The sequence below is a fragment of the Buteo buteo genome, chromosome 1 (assembly GCF_964188355.1).
Source record: "Buteo buteo chromosome 1, bButBut1.hap1.1, whole genome shotgun sequence".
Classification (NCBI taxonomy): domain Eukaryota; kingdom Metazoa; phylum Chordata; class Aves; order Accipitriformes; family Accipitridae; genus Buteo; species Buteo buteo.
The window spans coordinates 25,916,522-25,939,468 of NC_134171.1; the positions used below are offsets into that span (position 1 = coordinate 25,916,522).

Below are 22,947 nucleotides of genomic sequence, written 5' to 3' on the forward strand. Positions count from 1 at the left end.
CCCCAAAATACATATTGTGGCCCATACCACTTAACATACGGATGTTGCACTAAAAAGACCCCGGAAAGGTTTGCAGATAGGTGTTGAGGATTTCTCGGCCGGACAAAGGCATGTGAGCAATCCAGCCGTTATGTGGGAACGAAGCATAAGTTTACAAAACGCTGGAGCAGACAAGGACGCTGTGTCCTTGTACGCTGGGAAAAAAGAAGATAAGAAGAGCTTGACAAACAACACCTGGATGCTGAAGAATGAGATAAGTGACTGCTGGACACCTCGTGAAGAAGCTTGCGCAGCCAATAGAGAATAAGATAGTGTCGCGTGAAACGGGGTATTGTACCAATTAGAGTATTGTATAAGGCGCGTGCACAAGCGCATAAGGTATATAACTGTATCAAACGTTGTAGTAAATGGACTTCACTTGATCACATTGGTCTGTGTGTGATGTCCCTCCGCAACAGATAGGAAGCTACATCTTAGGAAATACCACATTTTTACAGGAATACAGGTAATTAGAAGCCCAAGAGAAAGCAATAGGTCCATGTATTTTTTTCTGCATCAATATTCTCTGAAACAAAGTTACAGAACACAACTTTAAGAAATAGGAATCATTTTGTAATGCATTTTGTCCTCACTCTTTAAGTGAGATGAAATTGAGGACCATCAACCTCATGGAAATGGTTCCTTTAAAAAATTACCAGTTTCATAAAACCACACTAAGATTCTGAGTATTTGTTTACCACTATATTTTGGAATAAAAGTTGCTTTTCCCAGATAAATACATTGGTTTATAAATAAATATAAAATAACTTAAATTGAAAAGTAACTTCTATATGTAGCTCACTAATCACCCTATTTTACTACATTATACTTCTATTTGCAGCATGTGCTTCAGGCAATATTTTTACAATACAATTATGCTTGCATGCATTTCTGTAGTACTTTGACTAGAGAACTGCAGATAAAATTGTTAGAGCTCATTATATCTATGCTCTTCATGCAAGCAAATTAAGACTGGTATCTTCCAAACTTGCTTTTAGCAAGTGTGATCTTAGGATGGTCTCTTAGCCAAATAAGTATTTTCTTTGTATGGTTCTTTAGAGTGCTTCAGAGCTCTGTGATTATAGACGCTTACAGCAGAACTGATGTAATCTTAACATCGTCTCTTTCAGTCAGGTTAAAATATGTTCCTTGACATAGGAATAGCATGAACTCTCCTATGTATTTCTCAGTTTGCCTTGTAAAGAATGTTGATATTATTCTAGAATCACATTTAATGTTTTTCATTAAACCATCTGTCTTTTCCTGTGCTGATGCTTCTGATGATACGGAGCTATGATTAAAGAAGTGCTGTAAATTGTCTTAAGGGTTTTGCATTTCCCCCAGAATTTTCACAAACTGGTTTTGGGGTTGGTTGGGTTGGGGTTTTTTTTGGTTTTTTTTAATGGTAATCAAGTAATTCTCTTTAGTACCACACTCAGCTTTAACAGCCTGTGCTTTGACATTTAGTAGTTATCACTTAGAGCAAGCACTTGCTCTACTACAGTGTAGCAGTAGAACTGTTCCTGGAGCGGTACATTTAGACATACAATAAGAAATGTAGTAAGAGCAGCTGTATGTGTATGTTTGTATTACTATGTGGAAAGCAGCACAAAGTAGATATATAGCTAGTACTGACTGTATTACCAGGTGACTAAAGAAACATTTTCAAAGAGAGTATTTGGGGGAGAAAGTCCTTTGAAATTAACACCCAAATCTGTGCTGTCCTAATAATACCTGTTTTCTACTATCTTGAGAGCATCAATTCCAGTACTTTTTTTTTTTTAGTTTTAGAGCATAACACAAATTATCTTTCAGGTATGATCCAAAAACAGATATGTGGACTGCTGTGGCGTCTATGAGCATTAGCAGAGATGCAGTGGGAGTATGCCTTCTTGGTGACAAGCTGTATGCTGTTGGAGGATATGATGGTCAAACATACCTTAATACAGTGGAATCTTATGATCCCCAGACAAATGAATGGACACAGGTATAGTTTCTGATCAGACTATACACTGCTATTTATCTTGTTATTTCAAGTGTGCCTCTTTTTGCAAGAATTCAAATACTCTTCTAAGATGAGAAGCTTTATTAGGCTGTTATCTCTCTCTCTTTTTTTTTTTTTTTCCTGTCTACCATCTTGAGATGATTTATCTTGAACAGACATTTGTTAACTTCTAATAAACTGCCTTCTTTCTTTGGCAAGAGTATAGCTATTTTCTTTGACAATTTCAACTACTGTTAATAAAATATATTGACATGTTCCCCAAACTGTCATAAAAGATTTTGTTTACATGACTTCCTATTCTGAAGATAAATGATAAATGTAGATTAGTTTTAGCTCTGATGTGTCCCTCAGCAAGTTTATCAATTTCTTCAAGGTTTTGGTCATCTTTTCGTAGATGATCCCTTCCTGATGTGAATGCTATGTGCAGTGTGTGCAACTTCCAGGAAGCTTTTTCCAATTTCTCTTTACCCAGCTCAAAAACAAAAAATTAAAAAAAAAATCTTCAATTCATGATCAGAAACCATTACTGTCAATTCAAAGCTTGGTTACTTTTACTTTTTTATAGCTCCAGGAGTATGCCTCTCTGTGGGAAGAGCACACACAAGGACATCCTGGGCAGGCTGTTCTTTGGTATCTACTGCTGTTTGAGATACCCTAAAAGATACCCTACAAGAGATACCCTACAAAAGGCTGGCTGATACAGCACAGAATCTCTGGGAGACCAAGGCCCTCCTGGAGTCCAGTTGCAGGCCAGGATGAATGTCCAAGGTCATCTTAGAACAGCATTAGACACCAGTATTTAGGCAGCTGAATTCTCACCACCTGAATATGCTATCCCAGTAATAGCCCCAAATTGCTAATTCAAAAAGAGAACTGAATTGCTCTCTGTGATAATCTTTGTAACACAGAAAACTGAGCTGTTTCCCCCCACTTCATAGTGCTGCAAGATCTTAAAGCGTAAGTCATCTAGGACGCTCATCAGAGCTTGGGGCCTTCAGTGGCAGTACTGGTAATGACAGCCCATGGCATTATTTGTCCTGCTAAAGAAAAAAAGTGTACCAGAGGAGAGAAACAGTGCTTCTCACTGTTGCATCTAAACAAATCTCGCATGACGTCTAGGTGGTGACCATCTGTATGTACCTTTGTATCCTTAGCCTTGACCCTCTGTATCTCACTGAATCCTGTGATCCCAGTACATAGGATGGTCTTGAACCCATAATGGAGGGATTTGGAAGTCTCTGTGTACCTTCCTTCTGCCTTGTCATGTCAGCAGTCTGTCACCACTTCATCCACACACAACTCAAAAGAGGGTAGTGGGATTTTCTCAGCTGAAGTTTGTCAGAGCCACAGACAGCTCAGGATAAGTCTATTGTTCCTGGAGAAAAAAAGAAATAGGGGAGATGGCACAAACACCCTTTTTGGTCTCCAAGATAAGCTCTATAGCACTTAGTGTGCTATTCACACACATTCCAATACTATGAAGTTTAAAAGGGGAAGCTAAGATGAGTGTTAGAAACTCCCTTCCTCTTTTCAAGTACAACAGAATCTCAGCAGGAAAGGGTCTTGCTAGAAGTAACTTCTGCTTACAAAAAAGGTATAGAGACTGGGAAATTATTCTGATTTCAAGAACACTTAATAGGATTTTATCAAATATTCAAGTAATAAGGAGTGGTTGCCCCTGTCATGTTTAGCATTTTCTGTTTGAGAGAAAAATGCATCCTTTTGTCAACCGTTACTAAGTTGTCAGACTGTCTAGCTCAGGTGTCCAGTTTGTACCATAACAAAGGATTCTATATCCTGTAATACCAAGTAATTGAAATTATCAGTAAGAATTGTTTCATATTCTTGGGGTTTGCTATTCCTTCCTATCATATAAAATATCTTCACCTTTTCGGTGGGTTTGTATCCAAGTTTTGGACCAATTTGCTAATTTTTTTAAGTCACATTAACAGAGCATGGGTGATACTGTCACTCTGCTACAGCTATACAACTGTTATTACAAGCATTAAACTGTCAGTTTTGGGGGAAAAAAAATACTTAAAGCTGACTGCATTTATCTCACAGATGTTGTTGGTTTGGGGTTTTTGTTTTGTTTTACTTTTTTTCTTACAGGTTGCACCATTGTGCTTAGGAAGAGCTGGAGCATGTGTTGTGACTGTAAAACTGTAAATGATTTTTGCTGTGAAGGTGACATTCTCCTCCATAGACTTGGATTCAAGCAAACTACCAGTGCACCAATAAACACCAAGTGCAGGATATCTACAACGGCAAAGTGTTTGGTCTCAAGCTAACATGTACCTGTATTCTTATGGACCAATATCAAGCACTTTTTAAAAAATCATCTTTGTTACCCATATGTTACAAGAATACTGTTTGTAAGAAAATCAGCTGCAACCAGCCAGTTGCCAGCAGAGGACTTCTGTTTAGGAAGTGCTAAGAAATAAGTAAACTCATTAGTGAACTCTCTATAATAATAAATTGTTACAGATCCAGGGCCTTGATGCCCCAAACATGCAGAGGAATGATGCTATAAATGGATATACTTCCACTGATATAATTGAATCTCTCTCTGGGTGAAACAAGTTATAGGATTTGACCCCCATATGTTTAATTTGCCTATAATAAACATGTTTGGCTGTAGGTATCTGAGCTATTAAAATGCAGGCTGACAAACCAATGCAAACCATTGTAAATGGCAGGTGTAATGCCTGCCTTGGAAATGAAGTTGTGTATTTGGTGAATCTTTTGCACTTTTATCATCATTCCTAGTTTAGCAAACTTTTTATTTAACCAAAGCCTTATTTTAAATATTGTCTTACTATGCTAACAGAAATCTGCTATTTAATAATTTCTGCCAGAGATTTTTGACATCCAGTGTATTTTTTGGATTTTCAAAGTTTTTACGTGAGATGCAGAACATCGTACCTTTTTCTCTACTTTGGTTCTTATATTGGCTTTGCTATTTTTAATGAAAAATCTATAAGCATGAGTTACTGGAAGAATTCTAAAGTGTGATTAAAAGTTAACCAATTTAAGTTTAATATTTGCACTTTGGAATTTTTTTAAGCATTCCATTACATCTAGAGTAATTACATTTTTACATGAGGCTTTGCACTAATTTGAAAAGTAATTTTATAAGCTGAAAATGAGACAATTGTCTATCTTTACAGTAAGGTTACTTCAAAATGTAAAGGGGCCGATCCTGCAAGATGCTTAACTGCCACCACTTAAGCATGTTCAGCACCTTACAGGAGAGTTTACGCGTGCCTCACAGGATTATATCAAATTAGTTACCTTATTTAACAGTTGTTGAATTTTTTCAGATACTTTATAATTTGCCTTTCTTGAGCCCTATGCTGTTACACAGAATTGCTTTGAACGGTCTGAATGTTCTCGAAGAGTCTTTTTTTTATTTGCTTTTCTGTGCCTTGTTCCTTATGTTTCAAGAGCAGTAGGTAATACGTGCGTGTTTGTAATGGAAAATGGGGAGATGTGAGCTCGTTGAATGTTTTTCAGAAGTTTGAAGCGTCCGGCACCCAAAGTCTTTGTACGTTTGTAATTTCAAATGTGTTAATGCCGTCGGTGAACTATTTATTGTTTTAAAAGAAATTACTAAGCGGTGAACCTTTGTGATGAAACCGGCACTGTTCGCAATTGAATACAGCTGAACTTAAATGCAGTGGTGTTGCCTTAGCGCCTTTTCTTCTCTAGCTTGCGGTCCATTTCGTGTACCGGTATCCGCGACTTAGGAGGTCTCGTTAGGAAACGCTGTTTTTACCGCTCCTCCGGTGGGGCGGCCGGTTTTGGAAAACCTCCCTTTTCCTTGCAGCTCTTCCCCCCGCCCCGCAGGCCCGCCGGCACTCGCCGCCTCCAGAGCGCCGGGCGCTGCGCCCGCCGCCCGCCCCTGCCCCCTGACAGGGACCCGCCCCTTGCCGGCGGGGGGAGGGGCCTGCTGCCGCCCGGCGCCTCGGGCCCGCCTCCCCATTGGAGGCGGGGCGGGGCCCCGCCCTCCGGCGGTGACGGCTCTGGCCTTCCTCCGCCCTCTCCGTCTCCGGGGTGACAGCGACGCCCTGGGCGGGCGGGGTCCGGCTCTCTGCTCGGCCGGCGGCGCATGCGCAGGGGGGCGCGGCGCGGCGCTGCGCAGCGAGCGGTGGGCGCGATGAAGGTGAGTCTCTTCGGCCGCCGTACGGGCGGACGGGGTCCGCCGGGGAGACCGGGCCCCGGGGTCGAAGGCGGGCGGGGCCGTGGTTCCCGCTCCGCGCTGCACGCTCCGGCTCCGGGGCGTCGAGCGGGGCCCGCCACGGGCGGGCGGTGCTTGCGGCCTGGGGAGGGCAGGGGAGGGGAGCGGGGCGCGGCGGGAAGTGCCCGCTCGTGCTGGCCTCCAGCGAGCGGGAGCCTGACGCCGCGGACCGGGGCTTCCTCAGGGGAGCCAAGGCCGCTCTCGCCGTCCGCCCTGCCACTGGCTCCCGGAACGGGCCGCGGCAGGCTCCGGCAGGGCTGGTTCTTCCCGCGGCAGTTGCCCGTGCCGCCCGAAGCCGTTGCCCCCGTAACGTCTGCCGCCGCCGTGTCGCTGCGCCTGGCGGGGGTGCGAGAAACCCTACTCGGGCAGCGGTTAAACGATGGGGCCAGCAGGAAAGTTTCCTACTCGAACCCCTTAGGGGGTTTTAAGTTTCTGCGTTACAGTACAGCGAGAGCATGAAGAGCTGGAGCTTGCCTGCGCTCCCATAATGATTTTCTTGATCGTTGGTTTGTTACAGATTTTATTAAATTTTTTTTCAACATCAAACATGGTTGTCCAATGTTCTTTGTGCTTATGGTATGTGGTGCTCATAATTTTACGCTTTTTGTGAGTAAAGCGCAAATTCAGTGTGAAGAATGCCTCAGTTCACATTCACCCAAAAGAAGGGATGGGGGACCTTTGGCAAAGAATTGATTAAGCCTGCCAGGCGTTTGGTGGGCACCAGATGTTGGTGTTTAGCTGATGGTGTGGGAGGGGGAAAGTCCTGATAGCATGCGGTGAAAGTTGTGGGCTTTATCTTACACCTAACTCATAGAAAAATCTTTGTAGGTAGTCCACAAGGAAAAGGAATTTGAGAAACTTTTCCTAGTGGGAAGTCGGAATCTCTTTTTATGGTTGAGTAGCTTTCTTGGCCTTTAAGACCCAACAATTCAGAGAGGACAAAATAGTTATATGTCTTTAAAACTGTAGATGTTAAGCCTTCTGCTTTCTGGTCCCAGATTTTTCCTTGAAAGTTAGAGAACTAAATATTCTCGTCTTTGGACGTGAAGGGGAGAGTCTCATGCAGGTTTTTTTTTCCAGTGAGTCTGTAAGAGAAAAAATAATGCTCATGACAGAGTCACAGTGGTTCTCAATACTGACACCCAGCAGTGGAAATTTCAAATTTTTCAGGACAAACCAAAAGACTTTTCTGTGGAATTTTGGTACTTTGGTGCATTAGAATCACCCAGAATTTGCGTTTGAGGGTTGGGGTTTTTTTCGTCCACAGTACTCATAGTTGTTAACACATTAGGAAGTTCTTTATTGTTACATGCTTATAACTTTAAGATATGTTATTTCCCCCCTTTTTTTTTTTTTTTTTGTCTCCCAGCAAGTATTCAGTCTACTAGAAAAAGCTTGGTCTGGTTCACCTGTGCAGTTTGCTTGGCAGAAAACTTTGGGAAATTTCCTTGCTGTAACAGGGTAAGATTACAAATATTTATTGCATTTGTCCATAGAAATCACTGATGAAGAAAGGGAATTATTCTATATGTTGAATCTTTTTTAGAGGTGATCGTGCTGTGAAAATTTTTGATCGTCATGGTCAGAAGAGAAATGAAATCAGCTTACCAGGGTAGGTATTAAGATGGGTTTAAATTATTTTCTTTGTTGTTTTCTTTAAAATTGCTTCTCTTCCGGTCAGGTGCTTATACAATGTGAGAACTTACGCAGAAGGAGATACTATCTCTGATGAACATACCTGGAAAAGAAGACAAACTGATGAGCATGTATGGGATCTGTGACAGCAAAAGCTGAACTCATAGTAAGCTATCAAGGGTAGTAAAAAAAATATATTCTCCTACCTGAGGCACTACTTATTAGTAATAAGCTTAATCTACTTCATTAAAATGTTAGAAAAAGATCTATCGTATTAAAAGAGAACATAATGAGGTTGTAGACAATATATCGGTGTCATGCTGATTGTGACCATATTCTTGCTACTGTCAGTTTTCTAGCAGTTTGTTATCATAGCCTTACTGAGGAAAGATACCCTTTTGGTTTAGTGCTTTTGCTTATGTCGCTGGCATAATGTATACATTGGCATTTTTACTTTAGATAGAGAGTGTACTTCTGAAGTGAATCTCGCTGTTTTTCTTGCTTATCACAATTTGGTTCACATCAGAGAGTGATGGTGGAGCGTATGAACTGGATTCCTTTCAGGTGAAATTTAAATAGTGGTGTGCTTTGGAAGATGCAGTCTAACTGCTAAAAGGCAATCAGTCCATAGGAACAGCCTAGATGTGGCCCAGAGGAAACCTCCCTAGGTGTAAACACTGTGACATCAGGTCATCATACCATTTTGTTCTATAAATCTACTTTTATTGGGCACCATTACTACCTCATGTAGCAGTAGTTTCATTTGCGTACTCCTCATTTCTTTTTAGTATTTTACCTGCTCTTAGCTTAAGTATTCATGCAAATTCCTGATTTTTTTATTTTATTTCTAACAACCTGATGCATTTTGATTAAGGTAGAGCCCTTAGTCAAGGCAAAACTCCCACTAAGGCTTTAAATCTGAATCCTCTAATCTAGAAGTCTGACTTTCATTTCTAGAATGTCACTTACATATCCCTGTATCGTTGGTAGATATAAGCCAAAATCACTTAGCTCCCCATTTTAGAAATACATTTTTTTTGCAGTTCATGGTAGTTGCCACCTTGCACCAAACCAAGAGATGCATTTCTCATTGTCTTTACCAGACTCGCTTGTATCTTACTGACCATTGCATCTTGCTGTCTCATTTCAAAATCCTGTTCTGGTTAGCTGCCATTCATAATGTGGGCTGGCTATGTCAGTGTCTTTTGCTTGGTAGTATCCATGGCCCAGCTCATTCTGTGCTGTATTTTGCACAATGTATGATAAATGCTTGTTCTCTCCAGCAAACTGCCAAAACTGAGGAAAGCTGTGTGGAATCAGTGGTGAACTCTGAGAAAAGCTTGTGTTGGTCTGGGGATCCTCTACTGTGGTGGGCTGGTGAGGGTGGTGTGACGGGGAGTCTGCCTTACTGATGGACACCGATAGTACTACCTTATTAATGGACAGACATGACCCTTTCCTTCAGGGAAACATATAAACCAGTTTTAAAATAATGTGTTCTCAGGGCAAGGCAAAGAGGAGAAAAAAATTGTATAACCACCACATATTCTAAAGGCTTGTTGACATAATTAACATCTGCTTGTAGTAGTTTGAATAGTACTGACTTTTTGAGCACCCCCCCCCCCAGCAAATCATCTACCTAGATTAGGTAGTTCTTTTGAATTCTTATTTCCAACCTTTTGCTGTGATTGAAGAATAAATTCTCTCTAATTATACTATTAGAATAAAATTCAATTTTTGTGATATACCGTTTAAACAGAAACAAGTGTGCTTATGTGGAGGTTCTCCCCCTCAGGCCAAACTTTGCTTCTTCATTTGCTGGCTAACTGTTAACCAACTGCAATTGTTAACTGCTAGACCTCTCCTTGCTTAAGAATGGAGTTCAGAATGTCAAATATTCTCTACTGTAATAGTTGATGTTATAAGCATCTTCTTACCATTATGTTGATAGATTTTGTTTTGTTTACTAGTTGTCAGTCTGCGTTTTTCCCTATTTTTTTCTTTTTGTCCTTGTTATTCCTGATCTTCTGATGTTCTGATTGGCTGTTAATTATTCATGGGCATGTTTTGGGAACAGACCATACTTATTTGCTAGAATAAATTGCTAAGGTTTTAAAAAGAGAGGGGAAACTGGAACTGAAGGCTTACTGAATTAGTTTACAGCAATGTATGTTGCAGTAGGACACATATGAAATTGCTTGCATTAGGAGTTTTCATTTGAGTGGTAATGAGAGTGAAATTTTTCAGAGATACCTTTTTAACCTGAAACTATCAACTTATCTAGAAAGAAAAGAGCAGTGTCAGACAGCATAGGTTCTTAGTCTGCAGTATATGATGCTTTAAATGTGTTGTAAACAGCACTGTTTCCAATTCACTAGAGACCTGTGGGTAAGTCTGTTGTCCTCTTCATTCTGGGAACTATTTGCAAGTAGAGGTTTTTCCCTGCTTCTGCATAGGTTTCTTGTCCAAGTTCATTATGCTTGTTGAACTATGAGAAGAATAATCGCAACACTGAATAGCTTCCTTACAGGGGATTTTCACTGTCTCTTGAAAATCAAGGTGGCAGTATTTCAAGTACTACAATGTAGGTAGCCATCTCTTTTTTATGACCTTCCTTTCAGCCTCTGTCATTTCGATGAGATTGGAGTAAGGGTGTGGTTGCTATAAAAGTACACTTTACAGATAAATCTGCGATCTGTCACGGGTTTGCTTGGGAGGAGAAAGTAAGGACTGGGACTTCAGCTGAATAATTCTGGCTGTTTCTGTACAATTACAAGCGTATTTTCACATTATTAGTGAAAGTTTGTTTTTTTTCTTCAGTAATTGTGTTGCTATGGACTGGGATAAGGATGGAGATACTTTAGCAATAATCACAGACAAATCTAGTGCCGTAATTCTGTGGGATGCGAACACAAACAAAACAAGCCAAGTAGACAGTGGCATGAGGTAAGAACATTTTTTTTTTTTTAAAGCGTGTATTTGAAGGCTTGGACCACTGTGACTTGTTGATGTGGAGGATATACTGCAAAGATCATCTTGTTATTGGAGTCTTCATAGCACATACACTGTTAAACTAATATGCTACAGTTTGTTGCTAAATTCTTTTTGGTAAGATTTGCTGGTTTTGAAGTGTTTGTTGTGGGTGGGGGTTTGGGGGTTGGTAGGGGATTTGTTTCTTTTTTAATTGCCAACAATGCCAAAGTCTCCAGAGAGCTTCTCTTCAATATTTGCACTCTGTGGTAGCAACAAGGATGGGTAAATTTTTTGTGTATCTGCACCAGCTACACTTTCTCCGAAGTACTTCACACAAGTGAAAAGGAGTCTAAAAGTAAGGGAAGTGATTTAAGTGGTGCTAGGATTTTTTCCCCTTAGATTTATAAGGGGACTAAAATGCTATTCACAAAGCAGACTGGTTTAGGATGGGAGGAGATATCTGAGGTGATCCTACTCTAAGGTTCAAATACCTACCTTTCTGAATTTGGCCACAGACTTAAAACCCTCCTGAGGCCTACATAACAGTCAGGCATTGGGTTCACAAATAAGCTTGGTTTAACAATTAAACTTGTAGCTTCTTTGAATTTATTCCACTAAACTGTTGCCCTCTACATAAACATTCTGTCTGTAGAAAAGAGTGTGGAAACAAATCTGACCCATGTTTGTTAGGGCACTCACCTGAGCAGAGAAACGGCTAATTTTGGATACTGCTGCTATTTTATTTACTTGAGTTGAGACAAAAACTCCTTCTGATTTAACTCTTCATTTCTAAATTTCCTTTGTGTATGTTTTGGGGGGTTTTGGGGGGTTTTGTTGTTGTGGGTTTTTTTGGGTTTTTTGGGTTTTTTTAAGTAGTAAAAGATACCAAAATGGGAGTGGTTTATCCATTAAATCAAAAAAATTCAATTCAGCTGGAAGAACTGAGGGGTGGGGGTTATGTTGGTTTCCATAAAGGTGGGGTTTTTCCCTGATTTATGTTGAAAACCCCATGTCTGGAATATGGAAGTATTCCATATTTCGATTAACATGTACACTTGTGCTTTATAAAATTCATTTGGAATATTGGATACTTGATTATGGGATATTTCCATATGTTACAGCCTGGTATCCTATATGTGTATGTTGAAACTGAACTTAAACTGTACTGAAACAATAAATAACTTCTATACAAGTTATTCCACTACTGAAAGAGTAAAAGAATTGTCACTTTGCACAAAATACAGTGACTTAACCTATACGTGATTCAATGAAGTTATGTTTTGAAGATTGTTGGTAGAATGTTAAATCACATGTTAGAAAACAGTTTCAAAACAAGTAAATGATTGTACATACAAATGAGAAATTTAAAGTGATTACTTCTTCCTACTGACTAATCAATTATATGTAGCATTGTATAGGCATCTTGTTTAGGTAATTGTGGATTAATGAGTTATTTCTTAGTCATTACATTTTTGTCATTATTAGTTATTACATATTATCAACAATATGCCTTTTTTAGCACAGATATTATAATGATTATTGTTTATAATCTTCTTTTCTGGTGGAATACATCAACTTTGACGTTAAATTTTTTTTTTAATGTTTTTCCAAGTAGGGGTTTGGGGTTTTTTAATAGGTCAATTTTAAACTATAGCTATTTATGTAATCAAAGCAATTTGTGAAGATGTATATATATGTTATATTATGTGAAGGAATAGACCATATTGTACCTCCTTTTCATGTGCGAACAAATATTTGGGGGGGGAAAGAGTAACTTGCCAGTATGCAAGCAAAAAAGAGCATAGAAGGTACATATCGGAATGGAGTATGCAGTTATTGCAGTTCCTTCACGATCTTTCTCTCTAATATCTGAGGGAAATTGCTTACTGGAGGCAGTCTCGCTAGAACAGTATATATCAATTTAAGTGCCTAATCCTTCTTGTGTCACAACGTTATTGCTTAAGCAGAATAAGCACTAAGACATATAAAAGCTGTGATAACCACGCTTTTCTGGTATCCTCCTCTTTTTGAAATTAGAAAAGCACAAACAAAACCCTCCAAATATATATTGGAGGTCATTTTATGTGTCAATATCTGAAATCTGTTTCAAATTGCTATTGCATGCTTACAGTAAAATTTAAAAAGATGGGAAAGGCATTGATGGGAATAACTGCACTAATTAGAAAATTCTGATTAAAATTGTTTTGCTTAAGAGGCTTTTCTTTTTTAAATGTGATGTATAATATTTAGCAATGTACCCTTAAATATACACCAAAATAGGCCTTGGTGTATCTGAAACTTCAAGTTAAAATGGTTCTTTCTAACTCACTACATTGACTAGTACTAAACCTATTCTCTTGGAGTTGGCTGAATTCATAGGATTATTGAAGGGAAAAAAAACAATGCAGAAAGTGACTGGAACATTTCACGTACCTTCATGGTATCTTTGAGTGTTTTTTAAAGCTGCATAATTGTCCAAATTACCCATGATTCCATCAAAGATTGTTGATGTTTGCCGACACATTTCCATTTGTACAGGTCTTATTACATTACCTCATACCTACCTTTATTACTTTCACTATATCATGCACACTTAAGTAATTCTGATACTTGTTGTAGAGAACATTTGCTTAATTTAAAAATTTTGCTTGGTCTGTGTGATTTCATAGAACTTCAAAACAAATATGCAAAATGTTTTTATATGTAAGCACATGAAAGGAATCTCTACGATACAAAGTAAAATTTTTCTTTATTTTAGGGATGCAATGTCTTTCTTATTATGGTCTCGAGTTGGGACTTTACTTGCTGTTGGAACAACAAAGGGAAACTTACTTATATATAACCGTCAGACTTCTCGCAAGATTCCTGTTCTTGGTATGCATTGGTTTGAAACTAAGCTTGCACATGTGAAAGTGGAACTTTGCTAATATACTTAGATTCCTTTTTAGTTCTGTATATGAACATGCAAGTCAAAAACGTCCTCATACTGAACTTGCACTGTTTTGTTGCACTTACCAGAGTATTTGTGTAGTATAGTAAGTTAAAAATATATATACACACATACCTGGTACTGCCTCATGGGAAACTTGTGTTATCTTTCTTGAAAAGGATTTGTGTGGTTGTTCTTGTTACTTTTTCCTACCTGCTTAGAGTACCTCTCGGCAGAAGGGTTAAGGATATAGCACAGTCCCTAGAAATTTGATGCAAAGAAATGGAAGAACAGGGGCCGTGCAAGTTCCCGTAAGGTCAAAAGACTCCCATCTGGGAGTAGATTATTTTTTTTTCCTAATTACTCTTGAATTTGTAATTGCTCTAATAAGTTGTTTCACATTCTGACAATCTGTGTTTGAGTGGCCAAATAGAGCATATTTCCATCCGAGATTTTTTTTGTGGTTGTGTTCGTGTTGTATAAGTTTGTTTCTTTTTCAGGTAAGCACACTAAGCGGATTACTTGTGGTTGTTGGAGTACTGAAAACCTTCTGGCTCTAGGCGGTGAAGACAAAATGATTACTATAAGCAATCAGGAAGGGGATACTATAAGACAGGTAGTATTTGTAACCCCTATTTGAATTTCAGGCATACATTAATACTACTGGTTTCCAAGAAAGCTGGGACCTATAGGAGCCTTTTCAATCCTGCTGCTTTCCAGGACAAGGAGCCTTTCGGAAACCTCATGTGGGATGAGGGTGTATCTAAACATCTGAGCCTCTGTATTATGCAGTGTGATTTATATTAGAGTCTCTGCAATTCTGCTGTGGTCCTGCCTAAACATGTTTCTCTCATCCTTGATCCTGATCTGTATCTGTTACAAGAGAATCCTATGAGTGCAGTCTTAGGCTGACTTCCCCAGTAGCAGCGCAGGACAGCTCTCACATGACTTTTTTATAAGGTCTTTAGGAACTACTTTTAGTGTTGGTTTTGCTTTAGATTGGTTAAACAAAGATCTCGCCTCTGATGTGCAAGGATTACTCCTAGACTGGACCTCCATTGCATTATTGAGAGGCTGATTCCAGTGTTTCCTCCAGGTAGACTCAGATTAGCTAATCAAGCTTTCTGTTTGTTTACATGCATCACAGTCCTTCTGAGCAATGTTGGTTGCTGCATAATACACAAATTAATATAATTCACTTTTTTAACTTTAATGGACAGTGTTTCACTCAAGATTTTCAAAAAACCAAATCTTTCATAGTTCATTTTATATGCTTCCATCTGTGTGTCTGAAGATCACAACTGGAGAAGAATACCCTAATAAATTTGTTATGGTATGTTTGTGCTTTAAACTAGCTGGCTTAGGTAGTAAAAGCAGTGTAGCTGAGACAACAGAGACCTAAGCAAGGCTTGCTTATGAGGTTTTATAACCTCATATTGACTACAAAAGCAACTAGATTGCTATCACTGCCTAAACCAGATCAGGTATGTCCATATCAAAATGCATTGTTAGATATTTAACTTGTATGCCTTATTCTTGGTCTTCCTTCTTTGAATTTGCATTGGAGTGACCATGTTTGTGCTGCTTCATTTAGCACTGTCTGTATAATATTGTCTTGCAAGTCTTCTTCCTCATCTGGATCTTTCCTTCTCTATTTGGATTTGTATTTCTGTTTCCTAGATATTTTTTGAGTATATTCCGTGATAACATGTCATTATGATCCAAACTGAGGTCATGTTTTCTCCAATTTTTTTCTTAGTTTTGGCAGTAACAACTCTGTCTATCCTTAACACTAAAATGTACAGGGCAGGAATAATGCAATTATTTCTCATCAGTATTTGCTACATTAACTGTTGATTTCTCAATCTGAACTTCTTTCTTGCAGACCTCAGTGAGCTCAGATCCCAGTGATATGCAGTTCTCAGTTATGAAGACTGATGAAAGAATATCAACCAGGGAAAGCACAGTAAGAAGTCAATACAAAATACTGCAAAAAGTGTTAATCTGATGTTTCAGGGTTTCTGCTGGCAACCAGTATGGGCCAGGAAGCAATTTGTTCTTCCTTAACTTAAAATTTGGTGTTGAAGATATTTTTTTTTCTTTTCCAAAACTTTCCTTTAAAGTAAAGCCATACCCCTTTATTGGTTAAGGATGTGTTCATGAAAAGCACAGTGGTTAGCGATATTACAGAAAACAGAGCAGTTTTGCAGTGGTAGTTATCATAATAGATGGAGACATGTGCAGGGACTTAAAGAAATACATACAATATAAATATACAACAGTATATTCAGTGTGGCAGATGGAACTGGAGCAGGATTGTCAAAATTGCAGAGGTGCTGCCTTTCAGAAGACAGATTTTCAGCTGTCATTTTTGGGAACAGATCACTGTGCTCTCAGTTTTCATCTTAGGCAAACCTGAGCATCTATGAGACTAAAAGCCCTGGTGTCAGCCTTCTTGTGTGAGCATTATCCTGTGTCTGTCTAAATGGCTACGGTTTTATTGTCTTCATCTTTCTTGATAGAATTGAAGTCCATCACATCAGTCAATGGCGAAGTACAGAAAAATGGGGTAATGATAACTATTAGCAGAGCATATTATTAAATGATCAGCAATGAAATACAAGATACAGAAAATCCATGAATAGTAAGGTGGTACTGTGTTAGAATTTGTCCAGATCTATACCCTTATACAACATAATTAAATTCTCACAGATTTGATCTATGGAGTATAGGTGTCAAGAAAGACTTTCTCTCCATGTTTACATTGACAACGACCTGTAAGAGTTTTTTGCCTCTCTGCATGGAGTGAAATGTTATCTACTTCCTAGGAAAATTTAATTAACAGATATTTTGAAAATGCAGGAACTGAGGACTTCAGCCTCAATTTGTTCTGTTGCTTCCTGGGTCATGCAATAGCCTAGGCTTTGCAGGTTTTTATTACAGCTCTCAAGTTTGCTGTAAAATGTTAGGGAACATTCTGTAACTCTGTAGTTCTTGTTTGTGCTTAGATGGTCTGTCAGCAGCTCTAAACCACATAGCATTTATTTTCTACATGTCTGTTGTTATCCGGTAGGCTTGGCTTTATAACAATCACTTCTAGGCTGTTAGTTGTGACATCAGAAAAAAACACCCTACAAGTTGGATCAAAATAAGTAGTACTAGAGTTAACATCTTGCCCTGCAACATAAAATAATTCCTGTAATTTCTTAGAAGAGTTTAAGAAATAGTATTTGTTAAATACTTCATCATTAAGCTGCAATGGAATTATAAGCAAACTGTTTTAAAAGGCAGAAAACATACTTTTTATATTTGGGGTAACTTTAGGAATTATACGTCAGAATTGGAGTTTGTAATTCTGGATTAATGGATGTTTAGGTCAACATATGCCTTTTTTCTCAGTTTGAAAATACTAGCTTTGTATTTCATTCTTCCAGCTCTTATTTTAGGAGTAAACCATTGTCTTCTTTTTAGACAAGGAGAGCTGGAACAGAAGATCATGTAAAGTAAATTTGGAAATAGCCCTTCAAAGTATCTTTGTCAAAGAATAAGGTGAAATAAGCTGCTCCTTGCTATTTCTAAAATGAGAGTTTTACTCTTGCCTGACAATAACGCACACTCTAGTAACAAAAATAATCTTTAAAAAAACAACCAAAGTTCAACTTGTCTTCCACTGTGAAGTCCAGCGTCTCTATAGGATTCATCAAATAAAATGCACTCACCTAGACTGATACCAAACTATAAATATTGCATGTCTATTACAAACTGAACATGCTGTTTCTTCTGGAATTGTCTTTCTATCTTTGAAGTCTCAGCAAGTTACTTGAGATAGCAGTGTTGTGATAGGCTTCAACCTCCTACATAAAAATTCAGTGGATCAAACAACACAACGTACTTCAAGTGAGAGTAGTCCAACAGGATAACCCCCTGTGACCTGCCTTTTCCTCTGAGAAAGTGGAGCTGACTTAATGCTTCTGTAGGGAACAAGTTTTGAATTTGAGATGTGTGTTCTGCAGGGCTTGCATTTAGATCTGTGAATCACTGGCTTACAAGGGGAATATCCTGAAAATCTCTTCCACTGTTAATAAAGATTCAGAATTCAGATCCATGAGATTCTCAAGGATTATTGAAAGTCCTAAATCTCATCTTTTACTGAAGATGTAGGGCCTTATTTTAAAGTGATGCCATTCCTACCAAGTTAATTCTTCTTTTCATTCATTGGCAGGTAAGTGTAGTGGTCGGCAAGAAGACTCTCTTTCTTTTTAATTTGAATGATCCTGATAACCCGATTGATCTGAAATTTCAGCAGCCTTATGGCAGTATTGTAACCTACAGATGGTGAGCAGAACTTTCTTAATGAAACATACTAGTATTAACAAGCTGAAGATTTTCCCAGTTGTTTTGATTAATGCTGGAAATGAAATCATATATCCCTTGCTTACACTGGATTTTTCTTGGACGTATTGTAGCCTTTTTAATAATTCCTTTCCAAGCACAAAGAAGTCTACATTTTGTAATCATTTTACTTGACAATTCAATAGCTATAAAAGCAAAATTTTTCAAATATAATCACTGTTGGTATGCTCAGCTTTAGAACACTAATACTGTTGCTGTCCTGACAGTAGATTAAACTGAGGGGTTTATAGGTTGTTTTCTGTTTGGATGAGTAACTGATGAAAGAGTTAGGGGTGGAGTTGTATACTTCAGCTAGTTCGTTGGTTTACAACGTTGTGCAAAGTTCTTGTAGCCTCCCTGCTATGCAGTCCAATTGGTAATGTTCCTTTAAAGAAATCCCAGGCTAGAAGTTTCAACTCTGTACCCAAAAAGTAGCTGTACTGTTTCTATGTCTTTGGATTATGACACCATGTCTTTTAATGCCTGTTCAATCAAAGTAGAATTGATGTTTATCCCTTTACACTACAACTGTCTAAGAAAACCTGTAGCTATATGCTTCTTAATTTATGGCTACATGTCTAACATGCATATCTGGGCTGTTTCCCTTGCAATGATTTCTTTGCAGCTAAGCTGACGAGATATTGTTTGAATTCATCCTTACACTATTTCTGCCTTAACCTCATTATTTCTACTTGACACTATGAAAAGTAAACAGACTATCTATTCACAATCACAGATTGTAGCTTTGGTACTTCCACTGTGTTTGCAGTAGTATGCCTTAAGGGCACAGTGACTGGCATTATTATTTTTAGCATAGCTTCAATGGGACCAAGTCAGCCAGAACCTTGAAATGGAAGTTTCCATCTTCTGGCATGCTTATTCCAATAAAGATACCAGAGGTCTTTCTCCTGGCATCACTGACTGCCATGTATGCAGCTTGCTGAAAGTAAAGTGGCATTATAGGATGTAGAAAAGAGGATAAAGATGACTTATAAATGAACTCTGGGCACAAACATGGTTTTGTTCTTTAAGAATCTTTGGTTGTTTTTCACTTAATCTATTTTATACTATATTGTTCTATATTATATATATAAATTCCCATAATTTGATTATTTTTCCTATTAGAGGGAGGCATTGACAATTGCCCCAGTAGTCTGAAAGAAAACGCATTTTGCATATTGCATAAATAGATCTCTTTTCTTAATTGTTTTTTTGTAACAGGTATGGTGATGGCTACATTATGATTGGTTTCTCACGAGGGTGTTTTGTAGTCATTTCTACACACATTCGTGAGATAGGTCAAGAAATCTTTCAAGCTCATAATCATAAGGATAATCTAAGCAGCATTGCTATATCACAGTCATTAAACAAAGCTGCATCATGTGGAGACAATTGGTAAGTGGTAGTTTTATGTATAAAGAATGGAATTCATCTCACATAACTGTAGCTGTTAGGCATCAAAGCTAGGCTCCCTAAGGCTTCAAGGCTCCCTAAGAAGTCAGTGCAGAGAAAGTGAGGTTAATTGTTCTGTGGAACTGCCTCTCTACCTAAAGTTTGGAGAAGCTAATTTTTACCAAAATATCTGCAATTGTATTTAACTTTATTGTAGTTAATTGTAAACAAAAAAAAAAATAATTAGACTTTAATATAGATTATTCCTTTTGATTCTTTCTTTTTCTATGTTACTCAGCTACAAAAATGTCCAGATTTCTTTACTATGATTTATCGAACAATTCATTTAAAGCTGTACTGAGTATGCTGATAGCCTGATATCCTCCTCCCTGGTGTTTGGTCTTACCTGCAATCTAGACAAAATTATAAATGTGCAAGCAATTAAGGAAACTTATAGTTAAAGAGACTGGAGTTTTTCCAAAATATGTTGTGCATATGATAGAATATCACCTTTAGCTCCTTGTCTGCTACTCCCTGATTCTGTGATACCTGAATTCTTCATTGAAAAAGGAGCTGAGTGATAGTAGGAGTCAGACCATTCTGTCTGTCCTCAGTTCTGTATATGACCTTAACAGACTGCTGATTTATGACACTTGCACATCAAGAGTGGTATAAGTATGAGCAAAACATGGTGCAACTTCAAGCACTTCAGCTATTGTACAATAAGTATTATTTCTTGAAGGGGTTCTTTAGCATATATTGAGTAACATTACAGCATAAGTAAACTCTCTGTCCCTTTTTATGTGAAGCAAGATTGAAAGCTAGTTTTTTGCATCTGTGCATTCAAGCGGTGTTTGTCCATCAGGAATGTGTTTTTAACCTAATCTGTATTATACCAGGTCAAAAGGGAATAACAGTGTGTGTTTCCCACCTCTGAGTTCTTTCAAATTGGATTTGTGCCTTTTCCTCAAATTTCCATTCTCTGAACAAATCTTTTTGTACAGTGATAGTGATATACCATTTAGAGTGTTGGATAACAATGAGTGTGTGTTGCTCTTTAGGAAAAGGAAGGCATTTTGCATTTGGAGTTTATTTTTTCTCCATTAGGCTGTCTTGATTGGGTTGAGTTTTTTCTCTTTATGATGACTGAGATTTATATTAGTGAGAATGACTGTTTATTTTTGTTTTAGCATTAAAATCCATGATCTGTCAGACCTGAGAGAAATGTATGCCATAATAAACTTGGATGATGAAAACAAAGGTATGTTAACAGTCTCCGTGAGGATAGAAATTTTTACAAATTAAGTAAAACAGAATTTTGATGGTGACTCCATTTACATGAGTGAAAGTACTGTTGTTGGAAAAACTGTGTAAATGTAGAATTTATCACAAATTCCTTCTTTCCCAACTTGTATTTATTAGGGGACCCATAGCAAATTGGGAACATATTTTATTTTGTCTGTTCAAAGTATAGAGAAGTACAGCTCTCAGAATATTCAATCAGTTAGTGTTTTGGGTTTTTGAGTCTGTAATACAGTATATTCAGATTACTAAAATAATATACTTAACTGGTTTCTGCTTTTTCCCATATTTTCTCTGGTGGGTTTTTTTGTGCTTTTCAGCATCTCTTGTACTGACGTACGATACTCAATCTTTTCTCATCCTGATATATAGGATTTGTGCCTGTGGCTTCCAGAACATTGTTACAAGACTATGTTCTTGGGTAATGAGTTACCACCATTATCTTCTTTTGTAATGTCTGTAAATACTTCAGTTATTATCAAGTCTTCACTCTTAGGAAAATGGTAAATTAGTAAGTTATAGGTTTGGTTTGATTGATGCTGGTTAATCTTGAATTATATTAATTGGTTATGTTTGAGTACATTAGTACATATATACCTAGGTATGAATTCCTACCATTTTCACATTTTAAAGTAAAATAGTTGGTTGGTTTTTTGGGGTTTTTGTTTTTGTTTTTTTCAAAAACTTGTGAATGTTTTAGGTGTAGATCAGCTGGCTTGGACAGATGATGGACAGTTGTTGGCAGTATCTACACGAAGAGGATCCCTCCATGTTTTCTTGACAAAGCTTCCAATCCTTGGACATGCTTGCAGTACGCGGATTGCATACCTCACTTCTCTTCTTGAAGTTACTATAGCCAATCATGTGGAGAGAGTATGATAACCTCTTCCTTTTAAACTTCATTTAGATATAACTAAAGTAAGTATTAGTAGTGGATGAAAATGGTTTTGGTTTATTTTGTTTTGTTTTCTTACAGGAGCTACCAGTCACAGTCTCTGTTGAAGTAGAGCCCAGTTTTGTTGCTATTGGTGTTTATCATTTGGCTGTAGGAATGAACAATCGGGCTTGGTTTTATGCACTTGGAGAGAATAGTAAGCATAAATTTAGTTCTCTTAAAACTACTGCATCATTGTGCCTTTATTAATTCGGTATTGTGTTTAGCAGTTCTGGACATTCCACATTGTACAATAACAACTTGAATTGCCGTATGGTCCTGTTAAGACCAGATAATGATCTTCACAAACTGAAGCAGTTATGACAAAGCATTGTAAATAATAGAAGTAAAACTTCACATTCAAGGTATTGGTAATGAAATGTAGAACATTTCTTTTGGGTTTTTTTCACATCATGTTGTTAACCAATGAAGGACTTCTAGGCTTTTGAGACATTATTTGACGGTGTCTTTAAATACTAAGTTTGGCAAAGTACCTAGGGACTATATGATCAGAGGGTTTAAATTCTCAGTTTGGTAGATGTTCATATTGTTTGCATGGGGTAAGGTAAAAACTGGTTATGCTATGTCCAAATTTTAGACAGTGGATTTAAAGCTTTCATGTGTCTCTAAGCATCACCTTTTTTGACTAATAATAAATTAATCAAAACTGTAAGAACACTAGTCAGAGTTGCATAGAAAAACAGTTTCTCTTGTACTTTCTACTCAGTTCTCTGCTAAGAAGAAAGTCTCTGTACATGTGACTTGTCCCCTCTGCTTAGTTGTGAGTTTTTCACATCTAGTTACTCAGCTGCAAATTTAGATGTTGATGAGCGAAGACCTATACGAAAATCAAAAATTTTTAGCTTTTCTTTTCTGTTTGAATTCTTTAGATGTAAAAAAGCTTAAAGATGTGGAGTACCTCGGGACAGTAGCAAGTATGCACCTTAATTCTGATTATGCCGCTGCTCTCTTTGAGGGTAAAGTCCAGTTGCATATGGTAAGAGCTCTGGCAATTTGGAGTGCTGAACTAATGAGTTGATCTGAGCTGAAGAAGTTAATGTAACTTTAAAAATGAGAGAAAATTGAGTGATCTTCAGTTAATGGAG

General features: G+C 37.9%; 2 protein-coding genes across 9 annotated transcripts in view; both read left to right on the forward strand.

The window, feature by feature from the left end:
• Nucleotides 1-5,723, forward strand: part of KLHL5 (kelch like family member 5) — a 65,705-nt gene extending 59,982 nt beyond the window's left edge. For all 6 annotated transcript variants that reach the window (XM_075024525.1, XM_075024534.1, XM_075024508.1 and 3 more), the window contains 2 exons: nt 1,855-2,026; nt 4,157-5,723. In XM_075024525.1, the coding sequence (XP_074880626.1) occupies nt 1,855-2,026; nt 4,157-4,213 (229 nt within the window). In that variant the 3' untranslated portion in view covers nt 4,214-5,723. The remainder of the gene's footprint in view (nt 1-1,854; nt 2,027-4,156) is intronic.
• A 417-nt stretch (nt 5,724-6,140) lies between these two features.
• WDR19 (WD repeat domain 19) overlaps nt 6,141-22,947 on the forward strand; it is a 47,666-nt gene continuing 30,859 nt past the window's right edge. The window contains exons 1-14 of one of the 3 annotated variants that reach the window (XM_075024558.1): nt 6,141-6,209; nt 7,654-7,745; nt 7,831-7,896; nt 7,966-8,085; nt 10,740-10,865; nt 13,651-13,766; nt 14,322-14,437; nt 15,707-15,787; nt 18,044-18,156; nt 19,435-19,608; nt 20,796-20,866; nt 21,608-21,780; nt 21,884-21,998; nt 22,732-22,838. In XM_075024558.1, the coding sequence (XP_074880659.1) occupies nt 10,753-10,865; nt 13,651-13,766; nt 14,322-14,437; nt 15,707-15,787; nt 18,044-18,156; nt 19,435-19,608; nt 20,796-20,866; nt 21,608-21,780; nt 21,884-21,998; nt 22,732-22,838 (1,179 nt within the window). In that variant the 5' untranslated portion in view covers nt 6,141-6,209; nt 7,654-7,745; nt 7,831-7,896; nt 7,966-8,085; nt 10,740-10,752. Of the gene's footprint in view, nt 6,210-7,653; nt 7,746-7,830; nt 7,897-7,965; nt 8,086-10,739; nt 10,866-13,650; nt 13,767-14,321; nt 14,438-15,706; nt 15,788-18,043; nt 18,157-19,434; nt 19,609-20,795; nt 20,867-21,607; nt 21,781-21,883; nt 21,999-22,731; nt 22,839-22,947 lie in introns of those variants that run through there. The other 2 variants (XM_075024548.1, XM_075024568.1) reach the window with 2 other exon arrangements.